The 14,429-nt window shown below is 45.8% G+C and overlaps 1 protein-coding gene across 1 annotated transcript in view; it reads right to left on the bottom strand.

Moving 5' to 3' along the window:
* Positions 1–10,701, bottom strand: part of LOC122544392 (vigilin-like) — a 46,900-nt gene extending 36,199 nt beyond the window's left edge. The window contains exons 1-4 of the mRNA XM_043683638.1: positions 10,620–10,701; positions 8,897–9,009; positions 6,771–6,919; positions 1,444–1,698 (exon numbers count right to left, since the gene is read on the bottom strand). Of these exons, the coding sequence (XP_043539573.1) occupies positions 1,444–1,698; positions 6,771–6,919; positions 8,897–8,972 (480 nt within the window). The 5' untranslated portion in view covers positions 8,973–9,009; positions 10,620–10,701. The remainder of the gene's footprint in view (positions 1–1,443; positions 1,699–6,770; positions 6,920–8,896; positions 9,010–10,619) is intronic.
* Positions 10,702–14,429: the final 3,728 nt, after the last annotated feature.

The following is a 14,429-nucleotide window of genomic DNA, read 5'->3' as shown; positions in this document are numbered from 1 at the left end:
ATCATCGGACTCTGAATTCCAGATTTATTTTAGAACTGAATTCAAATTTCACCATCTGCTGTAGCGGGATTCGAACCCAGGTCTCCAGTACATTAGCTGGGCCTCTGGATCGATAGTCCAGTGATAATACCATTAGGCCACTGCTTCCCCGTACAATACTTCCATTCTAAATGATTTCATTGGTAGCTTCAACATTAGCCTGACATAAAAGTGCCAAACAATTACGATAACAAATTTATATAGGAATTATAAATGCATAATTGTAAATAGGTGATTGGCATGGCTTCAGCTCATAACTTTCACTAACCTGACAAATCAGCAATGGCAACCATGTATACAAGACGTTGGCCAAAATATTACATTTCAATCACATCTTCAGAAGGCTATCAAGGAGTCCCCTTCTCTCTTGCAGGTCAATGCTCGGACTTCAAATACCAATGTCACAAACATAGAGACATAGAGGTTTACAGCACGGAAACAGGCCCTTCGGCCCAAATTGTCCATGCCGCCCAGTTTTCACAGTTAATCCAATCCCATATCGCTCCATACCTAACCCATCCATGTACCTGGCCATGATGTTTCTTAAGTGACAAAACTGTACTCGCCTCCACCACTACCTCTGGCAGCCTGTTCCAGACACTCACCACCTTGTGTATCAACAAATGCCCCTCTGGACCTTTTTTGTATCTTTCCCCACTCACCTTAAACCCATGCCCTCTGGTTTTAGACTCCCCTACCCTGGAGGAAAGCTGTTGGATATTCACCTCATCTGTGCCCCTCATAATTTTACAAACCTCAAGATGGTCATCCTGCAGTCTCCTACGCTCCAGTGAAAAAAGTCCCAGCCTATCCAACCTCTCCTCTCTAGAGACAATCAAGATCACTTCCGCTCTTCTTTACAGACTGCTGATCTATGGAGTCTTACACTTGAAAAAGGGATTGCACATGAAGTGGTATCAGCAATGTCTGCTGGAGGGGCAGGGCCTTGAGGCTCTTTGGAACACAAACGGGACTGAGCCATTCAATCACTTGCGCCTTTTCTCTATCATTTAACTAGAATCCCACCCTATCCACCAGAGGAAATAATCTTTTTCTATTAATTGAGTCGGCTTGGTGCAAAGCAGAGTGTGGGTTCAATTCCTGCACTGGTTGAGGTCACATGAAGGCCCCAACTTCTCTACCTTGCCCCTCGCCTGACACAGGGTGACCCTCAGGTTAAAAACACTATCAGCTGTTTCTCTGTAACGAGAGAGCAACCTGTGGTCCTCTGGGACTTTGACAAATTTGGATTCCAAACACCTCGATTAATTCACGCCTGAAGCTTCAACACGGAAAAAAAAACTGAGGAGCTTAAGGAAGCAATTACAAGGCAAAAGGATCTACAACTGATCACAAAAGTGGAGGGGAAGGAAAACAGGGCGAAAGACACGACCTCTCACCAACCGCAGCAGTGACCACGGTGCGCCAATCCCAAAGACCGACCTGGGTCTGAAGTCGAGCCACGATTTCCTTCCTTGCTTTCATGACAGAGTCGAGTTTGCCGGTCACCATGATGGAGAGGCCTTGATCTTTGGCCAGAGAGAGCTCAATATGGGCTCCCGTCTTCTGCATGATGTCCAAGCACACCTTCGCCTCCTCACCTTCGCCAAACTGACTGTTGTCCTTGTACCTGCGCTCCTCCAGAGGGACATGAAACACCTGAGCAGAGGAGACAGAGAGAACGGCAGTCAGTCCTGTTTAGTGATTGTGTTGGACTAGGCTGGAACTGAACCCGTATCTCTGGTGCTGTGAGGCAGTCGTGCTGACCACTGAGCCACCGTGGCGTCCGGGTCTGTGGTTAAGCACACCAAGTCTCCTCCAGAGACTGTGACTGTGAAACTGGGAAGGATAATATATACTGGCCTTGCCAGCAATGCCCAGACATGGGAATTCCATCCTACAACAAATTTGTGGCCAAAAACAACTCCCATCCTGTCCATGAGTAACCTACGGTGCCAAACCCATTTCACACATCTTTTGCCATTAAGGTAGATGTGAACACTACCAGCTGCAAGTTCCTCTGAGCCAGTCACCGTCCGGACTAGGAGATATATGGACATCTTTTATCTGTCAGTGGGTCCACCTACAACACGTGGTCTGCAGCGGTTCAAGGTGATGGCTCAAAGCTGATCAAGGTTGAGTGATCAATGCTGGTGACTCCCACATGTCTTGAACAAGTGAAACAATATTCTATGGCTGACTCCTTAAAGGAAATAAACTCTCATGACCTGGTGTCTTCCCCCTGACTGTCACCAAAAATAAATATCCAAAGTACAAATGGTATGGGGAAATGAGTCACTGTTGGCACTGACGTCAACAATAAGCAGGTTTTCCTGTTTATCACTGGAAGGTTTATACTCTTTTTGGGAGACACACGAGGGAAGCCAGTGATCACACAGGATGTGTCAGCCTTAGATCTCAGACTGAAGGAGTTATTTCTACCTTGCCAACATCATAGAATCTCCAGTGTAGAAGCAGGCTATTCAGCCCATCGGGTCCACACGGACTCTCCAAATACCATCCCACCCACACCCACCTTCTCTAACCCTGCATTTCCTATGGCCAATTTACCTAACCTACACATCCGTCAACAACAAGAGCAATATAGCATGGCCAATCCAATTGTTAAAAGTTCATTTGAGAACCTGTACCCCTGAATCTCTTTGTTCTATAACACTCCCCAGGGTCTTATCATTAACTGTGTAAGTCCTGCCCTGATTTGCCTTATCAAAATACGACACCTTGCATTTATCTAAATTAAACTCCATCTGCCATTCCTCAGCCCACTGACCCAAACTCACTGTGTTCCCAGATAACTTTTCTCACCCTCCACAAGACCACCAATCTTGGTGTCATCTGCTCTGCAGGTGGACGTTGAGAAGGGAAAAGTCCACGGGAAGCCACTTTAGGATTGGCATACAGACTGCATTCTTAAAATATTACTTAATGTTGTAGACAATCACCATCTACCAGAATTTGAGAGAGAGAGAGAAAAAGAAAATTTGGATTTAGAGACGGCTAGCCTCTTTGGTTCATGTGGGAGCTCATGTTTAGACTGAAGAGACCGCGTTTGTAAGCATCGAAATTAAACCAAGATTTGCCTTACTCTAGCTACAGAGAGGATAAGCCTAACCACGGAAGCCAATTCAGAGATTGCAGATTTACACATGCCATCAGATGCAAGAAATCACTCTGGACTGGTTCCAGGAGAAGTGTGCCAATTTGAGGCACAGAGTACAACGTAAGCATGGAGCAGGATTTTCAGATGCATTAAAACTTGAATGAGGAAACTTCCCTGTAGTTTAAAGTGTTCGTTTAAGTTGGCCACTGGGACCAGGACCTCCTGTATAAACAGGAATCAGTCTCTGCAGGGATCGTTATATTTGGTCACCTCCCAGTAAGAAACATTTTTAGGAAAACTTCACAGCTGCAACTTTGCTTTTAATTAACCCCGAACATAAACTTAACAACATTTAAGGTATTTCCTGATAATGTCAATGCCTAGAAATCAAATTAATAATCATCTCCTTAAACACAGCTGTTTCTTATAAAGTTTTGGTAATTCTAACATAAAAATCACAGACTAAAAACCAAAGGAAGTACATTTTGCATTTTTCTCTCCATTCTGTTCCTTTATTTTTAAGACTGGCTCAATTCCTGGAGTAAAAAAAAAGTTGATAGCTGAAACTGAAACAAAATCTATTTAAAATTCATCCTCCTGTTTTCAAACCAATTTAAAACTGGGAAGCACTGGGCCCTAATTATGTATAGCTCTGCATCCCACTGTGAGCACAGCACTGAACAGAGGCTTTCAATGCTGCAGTCCTGATTTGCACAGTGTACACTTTCCAAAACCAATGTGCATGCAAGTACCGACCTCGACAGCACAGGTCAAAGCCATTTTGGTCCACTTGTACTTCTATTATCCCTCGGAAATGTCCACCTCTTAGGAAAAGGCAAATGAGACATACCCAATGCGGTTTCTCCACTTCCTTCTTAGAAATTATTCTGGATTATATTTATGCTATTCAGTCAATGAGAGCACAGCAAATTTGACTGTGGACTTCATTCCTCTTTCCTGCCTGTCTCGCAAAACCCTTGAACCCCTCGTCTACTATAACTTTGTGCCTCTCGTTCTAAATAAGAACTCTTCACCCCAGGAATTAGCTGAGTGAACCTTTCTCTAGATCAGTTGCTGAGGTGAGAGATTATTGCTATGAAGGAAGATGTCAGAAATGGGTTGGGGGGGTGGGGGCTTGGTGATCTGACAGAGACGTATTAGATTATAATAAGTTTCCTTAAGGTTGACAAAGAGAAACCTCTTCCTGTTAGCTGATGGTACAAGGACTCGAGCACATAGATTTAAGATTTCGGGCAAGTGAGGCCAGGGAATGAGGGGAAGAGGTTTTTTTTTTTAAAAAGCGATGAACTGTAATGACCTAGAACTTGCTGCCCACTAGGGTGGTGCAAATATAGTTGGTGAACAATTTCAAAAGGAAATTGGAAAGGATGCTTGAGGAACATAAACACAAAGCACCATGGCAGGAGAAGATGGTGAGATTTGAACTCCTGTCCTGAGACTATTAGCTCAGGCCACTGGATTACTAGTCCAGTGAGGTTTCTACTACACCACCATCTCCCTCAAATGGCCTCCTCTTGTGCCATAATGACTCTATAACACTCCCTTTCACCTTTCAATAATTATATTCAATTTACATCATCTAGTTATTAACTCTTCTTGTAACAGAAGTAACTTCTCTCCAGTTTGTGTTATTAAAATGCCTCTGAATGCATCTTTTAAACTTCATTGCCGCTGGGTCAAAATTGTGGAACTCCCTCTCCCTGACAGCACTGCGGGTGTACCTACGCCAAATGAACCTCACTGGCTCGAGAAGGCAGATGAGAAGGGCAATTAGGGATGGGGAATAAACACTGGCTTAGCCAGCGATGTCCAGATCCTTTGAATGAATTTTTTAAAACCTGCTCTACTTTAATGATTATGCTAAGATCTCTAGTTCTTGGAGCTGCAATTCATAACTATATAACTATCTGTGGTATTATCTGCATATTCTTCCTTTATAACCTGTCTATGGTTTGATATCCTCCCTATAGTAGGGTGAACTAACTGGGCATAATCATCTAATTCTATTTACCCAAAAAATTCAATAGGTTTAGGGTCACTTTCTGTCAGGGCTTATTCTGAGCAACTCTTTTTAAACTACAGATAAGCTAGATATCAGAAGGCAAAAGGATAACAGTCTGGAGGAGGGACCTGGCTGATCTTTTGTCCAACCCCTTTCACAGACCCGAGGTACTGAGGACTTGGCGACACCAGTACAAATTGGCAACGAAAGCTGGGATCTTGCAATAACTTGCATTCCTGTCCCAAACTGCTTGTATATAAAAAAAAACCACCTTAAAGAACAGATGTTTAAATTTGAAATGAGACACATTGGAAAGACAGCAGGGTTAGTTAGGAAGGAAATTCTACAACACTGTGCCAAAATAGCTGAAGGCCACTGTCGACCTTGAGGTGAAAGGAGGGGCAGGCGTAGAAACAAGAGACCACATTCAAAGCAATGGATATTTTGGTAATGGGGGAGGTTGCTTTTCACTTTCATTGGGTGTTGTTGACTAGACCAGCCTTTACTGTCCATCCCTAATCGCCCTTTTTTTCAAAATCACTGCAATCCATGGGATGAAGTACAGCTGTGATGCTGTTTGAGAGGAAGCTGGATTTTGACCCAGTAATGATGATACCGTCCGGACAGTATGCGGTTTGGCTGGGTGACCTCGTAGACTATGCTGTTCCCATGCATCTGCTGCCCTTGTCGTCCTGGTTGGTAGGGGTCAAGAGTTCGGAAGATGTTGTCAAAGGATGCTGGGAAAATTGCCAAGCCAGAGAGGGTTACAGATGTAGGGAGGGACAGAGTCAGGAGAGGGCTAAACCAGAGGATGAGAATTTTACGTTGGAGGCATTGGGTTACTGAGAACTAATGATGGGTGAGCAGCAGGATAAAGGTAGGGAAGCCCTTTTGAGCTTGAAGAATGCCTCAGAAAGTGACTGCTGCATTCAGCTGTGTCAATGGAGAAGTCGTGGAGGTAGTTCCCCATGACTGTAGCTAAATTGCAGCTTCGGATGGAACTGTTCTGGTGCTCTGCCTGTCTTACAAAGTGTTGGTCATGGGTGACACACACTGAAGTCAGGAGGTTTTGCCTGCTCCAGAGACAAAAGCTCAAAAATTCAGAGTGACTCTCCAAGCGCAGGTGTTAAACTGACACCCCATCTGTCCTCTCAGGTGGACGTAAAAGATCCCTCAGCCACACCGTTTTAAAGAACAACAGGGGAGTTCCCCTCAGAGTCTTAACTATAGGAATCACTCAACCGATAGTGAGAGAGAAAACCTGGATGATCCAGTCATAAACACATCACTCTTTGAGGGGAGCTTGCTACGGTTATTGGGCGAAAGGGCTGCTCTCTCACATGGGACAGATGACTGATGGTGGTTTCACCATGTCTCAGGTGAGGAGAGAGATTGAGAAGGAGAGTCATTTGTGCTAAGTACCCTCAGCCAGTGTGGGAATTGAACCCATGCTGTTGGTGTTACCCTGCATCACAACGTGGCCAAGTGAAAGTGATCTGCTAGCTAAGACGTGGCTTGGGGCGGCCCTGACGGCACAGTAGGTGCTGGTCCTTCCTAAATTGCACACGACAGACAGCATTCACGTACCTGGGTGATTACTGAGGATTTGATTGGTCGGATTTTGCTCCACGCTCCAATGGGTTCGCCGGACTTGTCCCCCGGTGTTCCCTTCTCAGGGAGAGGGGGAAATGCCTCCAGGTAAGTGGGGATGTAAGCTTCATCCTCAGGTACTCCACCTGCAAACAGACAGGCAACAACAACAACACAACCCACGTGAATCCCACACATAAGCATCATGTTTAAAAGGGGACAGTACATACAGGGGTAGGGGGGGGAGGGGGGGGAACTATTACCTCTGCCCCTCCCTCCACAATGTTAGCGTAGCAAATAAAACCTCCTACCTCACAATAGCCACTTGACGTCTCAATGTTTTGGTCCCTCCTCACTTTAAGGTCACCACAGAAATCAAGAACAGAACTCGCTGGACCGTAGCTGCAGTCTGGAAGCCCACATCCTTCCCTGCCTTGGGTGCCCCTGGTTGTGCCAAGGTTCCTTTGTGACCAGGGGAGCGCACAAGGAGCAGTGTGGGCTGGCCTCGGTCTCTCATCTTCACTGGCGCGGTCTCTCCCTCCCTTCTTGGAGACAAGGTGGGCCACTCGTGAGGGTCTCTGACCTGGGTCCCGACATTCTCCCCTCCTCGTCTGAAGCTGTTAAAGGGTACAACTGGAAAATTGCCAGAAGCCCTCCGTTAACTGGCTAACGGACCACTCCAAGTGGGTGAGCCTAGACAGTGTGCATTGGAAAGCTGCTCGACTGTGAAGGCATCACCATCAAGACTCAAATCTGTCCTGACCTGATAGTCACACTCGTGTGCGCGCCAACATGCATCACGGGAAAGCGATATGGAACAAGAACAGGACGGTACCCTTCTGCACCCAATCCCCTCCCCGCAACACCTGACCCCAGACTCTCCCCAGAATCCAAAGGGTGGCTACAGCAGATCCAGGAACTCAACACAGTCTGGGAATGAAACTGGGAGCCTCCTGCAGTGCATCTGAGTCAGGAGATTAGATTACATTCCCGACAGTGTGGAAACAGGCCCTTCAGCCCAACAAGTCCACACCGACCCTCCAAAGAGCAACCCACCGAGACCCATTCCCCTACATTCACCCCTGACTAATGCACCTAACACTCGGGGCAATTTAGCATGGCCAATTCACCTAACCCGCACATCTTTGGACTGTGGGAGGAAACCGGAGCAGCTGGAGGAGACCCACGCAGACATGGGGAGAATGTGCAAACTCCATACAGGACAGTTGCCCGGGTCCTGGCGCTATGAGGCAGCAGTGCTAACCACTGAGCCACCGTGCCATCCCAAATTGAGGAGAGGAGTCTCAATCCAGGCTCATTCTCCAAGTACAGTACAAGGGGAATGCCACACTGTCTTCCAGAAATAACGCACAATTGGGGCCCCACCCTGTGCCCTCTCAAGTGGGGGTAACAAGGCCCAGGGTGTTCAAATAGAGCAAAAGGACATCATGCATTCAATATTTATCCCTGAAACAGCACCACTGGGAAAGAAAAAGAATTGGTCATCATCACTTCGCTGTTGGTGGGGGATTCCTGTGTGCAAATTGACTGCAGCATTTCCTACAATAGTGGTAATATTTCTGAAGTACCTCAGTGGCTGTAAAGTGGCTTGGGATCTCCTGAAGCAAAGCAGACTTGGTGTGTTTATTACCAGGGCCAAAGAAGCTTTAAGGAGAAAGTGAGGACTGCAGATGCTGGAGATCAGAGCTTAAAAATGTGTTGCTGGAAAAGCGCAGCAGGTCAGGCAGTATCCAAGGAGAAGGAGAATCGACGTTTCGGGCATAAGCCCTTCTTCCGAAACGCCGATTCTCCTTCTCCTTGGATGCTGCCTGACCTGCTGCGCTTTTCCAGCAACACATTTTTAAGCAAAGAAGCTTTAGTCTTTCACAGCGTGTGACTTTGCTGAGCAAGGGTAGCACTGACCTCCCATCCCTCACTGACCCTGAACGGAGAGGCTCGCTAAGCCATTTCAGATAGTAGTTCCAAGTCTACAGTCCCACATGGGGCAGGCCAGGTAAGGACAGCAGATTTCCCTTCCAGAAAGGAAGGCAAGCATTTATCCTGGGCATTGCTTTTCTCATGGTATTGCTGAAGATGGTCGTCCGCTGTAAGACAACACCCACCTCTGGTCTCCTGGTCTCCTAAGCCACTGCGATGCTCAGCAAAGCTCTCCGGTGTAAGCACAGCAACCGAGCTCATGGTTCCAAACCCAGATTAGACAGATTCCGATATTCCACTGAAACAGCAATAAAAGATGGAGGAGAAGGGGTTGGGCATCAGTTATGGCTCACCAAGATTCCAGCTTCGGGCAAGGGCACTGGCATCACCACGCAACAACCCCGTGCATGCGGTGCCATCAACAGAGCAGGACTTTCACAAACTGGATAGGAGTTACAGGATTGAAGGAGGCCATTCAGCCCAACACATCGACGCCTGCATTTCCTCTCCACATCAGCTCTCACCCACCTCCTTTCACACCCAATTGATACAAACATCTGTTTCTTTCTGCCTCATGTAAACACAACAATTAGGAGCAGTAATAGGCCATTCAGCCCCTCAAGTCTGCTCCACCATTCAGTATGATTATGGATGATCTGTTCATGTTTCCACACTCCTACCGGCTTTGAACCACCCAACGAGAATCTATCTACCTCTACATTCAATGCTTCCACGCCTTCAGAAAGAAAAAAACCTCTATCCTAAATCAGTGACCCTTAATTTTACAACTGTGTCCCCTACCCACATGAGTCCATGTCCACTTTGCCAAGGCCATTCAGGTTGCTATATAACAGAATTAAATCACCCCTCACTCTTCTACAATGACAACAAACCAATTCTATCCGACTGTTCCTCAGAGGACCACCTGTTCATTCCAGGCCCCAAACTTGTAAACTTCCTCTAAACCACCTCCAACACATTTACATTCACATATGCTATGGACCAGACCAGAATCCCTCAAAATATATTAAGAAGATAGCCTACACCTAACATTTTCTTATTTTAAAGGTAAATGTGAGGTGCTGTGCTCCAGATACAATTCAAACAGTCAAAACTACTTGACATTAAACACAAAACAATTTGTTCAAACACCACAGTTGAAATACAACAAAAGAAAGGGGAACTTAACTCTACTGGAAAATTTAACAGAATAATAGATTATTTTACTACTAAACAGTAACTGTTCCAATATAGTAGCACCCCATAAACACACCCTTCAGAAGACAGGCGATCTCACATCCAACTTCTGTAGCAGACAGAGAACCCCCAGCTTTTGGCTGTAACGGGGGGGAAGGAGATAACTTTCACTTCTTCCAGATCCCAATGGCAACTGCTGAAAGCTAAACTAGAAATCCTGATTCTGTGGGAGTTTGACCACACCCAGTCAGGCTGCTTTTATTGTTCCAACTTAAAAGAAAAACGCCAAGGCCTCAAGCTGTTTATTCTACAGGCTCTGGTAGGTTGCGCACCTTAACACGCCTTAACACTTCTCTTCAAAATTAAAACAAAAGGACAAAATAATTTCTTAAAGCCACAATATTGCATTAATGAGATCTACATGATTCGCCTCAACCTCTGGATGTGGGAGATAGTTATACCTTCACCCAGAGACCGCTGAGAACAAGTTTATGCAAAAGTCTAGAATTAATTACTACCTTATGAGTCTTGTTCTGTCACCCCCAAACAAGTAGGGACACCTTTTCGACCTCCACCGTATTAAAAATCCATCACTCTAAAGAATTATGTCCAGAGAAACAAACTCTGGTCTAAAGTATAATCTCTCAGTTCTGATGTCACACCAATGTGGCTTTAATTTGCCCTCACATCCATAGCATCATCTCAACTCACCTGCAAAATGGTCTAAAGCCAGATAAGTCCGTCCTGAAGAAGGCTACCGGTGTCGCTTCAGTGTGACTTTATGTCTTTGGTCCTGAAAAGAAACAGAAAGGAGTTGCGTTTAGTCTCAAACTCTTACTTGCCTCGCTCAAAACACAGCTGTGTTTTACTTCACTTCCTCAGGACATAAAAACTGCTGGAAAGCTCAGCCATTGCTTCTCATGTTTAATAGCTCTTGCAAAGAGAGTGGTGATCTGGCGTTCCTGCAGACCGTGTGGTGGAAAGACACCCACAGTGCTATTCAGAAGGGAATTCCAGGATTTTGACCCAGCGACAGTGAAGGAACAGTCGATATATTTCCAAGTCAGGATGAGGAGTGTCTTGGACGGGAACTTGGAGGGGATGGTGTTCTCATGTATCTGCTGCACTTATCCTGCTCGGTGACAGGAGTCACAATTTTGGAATTTGCTGTCGGAGAAGCCTTGATGATTCCTGCAGTGCATCTTATGGATGGTATTTTTACTCCTGCACTGTGGGTTGGTGGTGGAGGAAGTGAATAAATGCTGAAGGTGGTGGATGAGGTAATGTATGGTGTGTATAAAATAGACATTAACACAGCAAGTGGGTGAAAAATCACAGAACTTTCAGAACTGTACTAATCTGTAACAACTCATATTTGTATTGTGGCTTTCCTGTACTAACAATGTACTGTACAGACAGTCCCGAAGAGGACTGAAATACACCCCACACCTTCCACATGATACAAGAGGAGGTTCTGAGGCAGTGTGTAGCTGGTGGAGCTTCGAGAAAGGATGGTAAGATTTTCCTCTCAAGCGATCATCTGTTTGCCTCCGTCTTTGGCACCATTCTGTTGTAGCTCTCGCAGAAGACCGATAGCCTGGCAACGTTGCTCAGGTCAACTATGATCTGGCTGAGATCCAGACGGAGCAGGTACACTGGAACAAAAGTAGGTCACCCAATCCCTTCCTACCCTATAACCTATTACTCCCAATAATTACATCAAATTTTACAACAAATCTGACTTATGGGGGCACGGTGGCCCAGTGGTTAGCACTGTTGCCTCACAATGCCAGGGACCAGAGTTCGATTCCTGCCTTGGGTGACTGCCTGTGTGGAGTTTACACATTCTCCCCGTGTCTGTGTGGGTTTCCTCCCACAGTCCAAAGATGTGCAGGTCAGGTGAATTGGCCAGGCTAAATTGCCCATAGAGTTAGGTGCATTAGTCAGGGGTAAATATAGGGTGGGGGAATGGGTCAGGGTGGGTTACTTTTTGGAGGGTCAGTGTGGACTTGTTGGGCTGAAGGGCCTGCTTCCACACTGTGGGGAATCTAATCTAATGATTGACTCATGATTGGCTAGAGCTGCCTACTTCAACTTAGCATAACCCCCTATTTCCTTTCACACTCACGTGTTTATCTGGCTTCCCGCAGCCACTCCTGGTGATAGCAAGCTGAATCAACTCATGGGAACAGAAAGAGGTCAGTCACTCAGGTCATGGTTGACCTGGATCTTAACTCTTTCTGCGTATCTTTGCTGCCTAACAAAAATCTAAAAGCTCTTCCTGACTCTTCAGAGTTCTGGTTATCCCTTTGGCATCCCCAGTCTACACGGAGAACAAATTTCCAGCCTTTCCATTACGCCCGTTTAGAACAATGCTGACAAAAGTAACTTACTCCAGGCAACTTGATCCACAACAGCATCAGGTCTCATGAGGTGCACTGAGAAGGATTGAATGCTGCCTCCCACTACTCCCTTGCCCCCTCCTCCTCCTCCCAGAGCACCCCAGCCCCCGATACCCATCCCTCCCTGCTGCGCTTTGCTGCAAAGTACAGATAGCTGCAATGCCAGCTGAGGGGGCAGGACTGGGCACTTCCTCACGGCGTGCTCACACCAGCTGCCCCCCCCCCCCCCCCCGCCCCTAGCCAACTCGAGGAGGAGTCACTCAACCGAGGTGGGGGGGTGGGGGGAGAAACGGGGACACAGGGCCTGAGGGTGGAAATGCATTCGCCCCAAGAATGGTCATGCGGAGAGCCAAGCGGAAGGTACTAACCATGAATCCTGTAGGTCACCCAAGAGTTTTCATCAAGCAAATCTTCTCCCAAAGCTAGCTCTGTCATATACTTATGATGTCACGTGTGACAAGCAAGGTTATTATGACATCGTTCCATTTATAGCCGCCTCTCTGTGACCTCACCAAGCTGCTCATCAGGGACACCGGAGACAGAGGGAATCAGACGGACGGGTGCAAAGAGGGGCCAAAAGAAATGCAATGCTGGGGAACAACAGCAAGTCAAATCATGACGCACTGGGAGCAGGAAATCTGTTTAAAGTCTCTTCGACAATAGCTTATTAAAACTGACTCATCTGATTACACACATGCACAGAACGACCTGCAAGATGCACGATGGACACACGTGCGTGGATATATGCATATGGATACACACACAGATGTGCGCACACGTGGTCACATGCAGTTGCAGATACATTGACACAAGCACGCAGAATCTATACACACACACACAAATACATTACACATTCACATGGAACACGTGCATATAATCAGGATGTGTGGAAGTCAATTTGAGTCCTGTTGGAACTCAAATGGAAATTTCTGGCTCTTGGTCAGAAAGCAACTGCCTAATATGCCAATTTCTCTTCCCACTGCTTCTGCTAATATAGTAAGGACTTTTGACACTTGGAAGAGGCATATCTGAACAGTGATGAGTATTTTCAAATTATAAATCAGTTAGATGACAGCTTTGCCCAAACAAAGGCCATCAATTATTCTAATAGAGCAGCTATTTTGATTTAAAGCTTTTCATTTTAGAAAAATCAATTTGGAATCTTTAAAAATATGTACATTTACATAGATCCTGTCTTGAATTCAAATGATTAAAGCTACAAAAAGATCGAAGATTATTAAAATATCCAATATATTAGTTTCGGTTTACAGGCCTGAAATCTGTTGCTAGTCTGAACAGCTGTGTATTTACTCTCTTAATCTAATTGCGCACTTTTTCAGGACACAGCAGATTAAGGATCTCTTTAACTACAATTGCACACAAGTGAGAGGAGACGGTGAGAAAGCGGTAATGTCACTCAACGAGTAATCCAGGGTTCCACACAAAGAGTCTGTGGTCGCAAATTCAAATCCCTCAACGTATCTAGTAGAATTTAAATTTGGCTCATAATAAAAACAAATCTGGAACGGAAATGGTCAGTAATGATTATCATGAACCATCTGTTCACTAATGCCCTTCAGTGGAGGAAATCTGCTGTCGCTACCTGGTCTTGTCTACGTGTGACTCTAGACCAACAGCAACGTGAAATGGCCGAACAAGTCACTTGGATCTAAAGCAATTAGCAATAGGCAACAAATGCTGGCCCTACCAGTGACACTCACATCTCGTGACAGAAAAGATTCCACAAAATATTACTTGCTCTTGGATTATTTCCCTCCTCAACCAATATTACTAATTAACAGATCACCTTATCACACTGCTGTTTATGGGAGCTTGCTGTATACAAATCGGCTGCCAGACTTTTCACACTGTAACAGTGACTGAACAACAATGGCAGTACCATTCAGGAATCCCCCACTATCAACGTTGGCCAAAAACTGAACTTGACCATCCGTATAAATACTGTGGCTACAGGAACAGGTCAGGCATTGGAAATACAAGTGAGTGACGCATTCCCAAAGCATGTCCACCATCTACAAGGCACTAGTCAGGAATGAGTGCAGCTCCAACAACACTCACAAAGCTCAATACTCTCCAAGACAAAGCAGCCCACTTGATT

Source organism: Chiloscyllium plagiosum, chromosome 48, assembly GCF_004010195.1.
Source record: "Chiloscyllium plagiosum isolate BGI_BamShark_2017 chromosome 48, ASM401019v2, whole genome shotgun sequence".
NCBI classification, from domain to species: domain Eukaryota; kingdom Metazoa; phylum Chordata; class Chondrichthyes; order Orectolobiformes; family Hemiscylliidae; genus Chiloscyllium; species Chiloscyllium plagiosum.
This window is presented reverse-complemented; position numbering and strand designations above follow the sequence as displayed.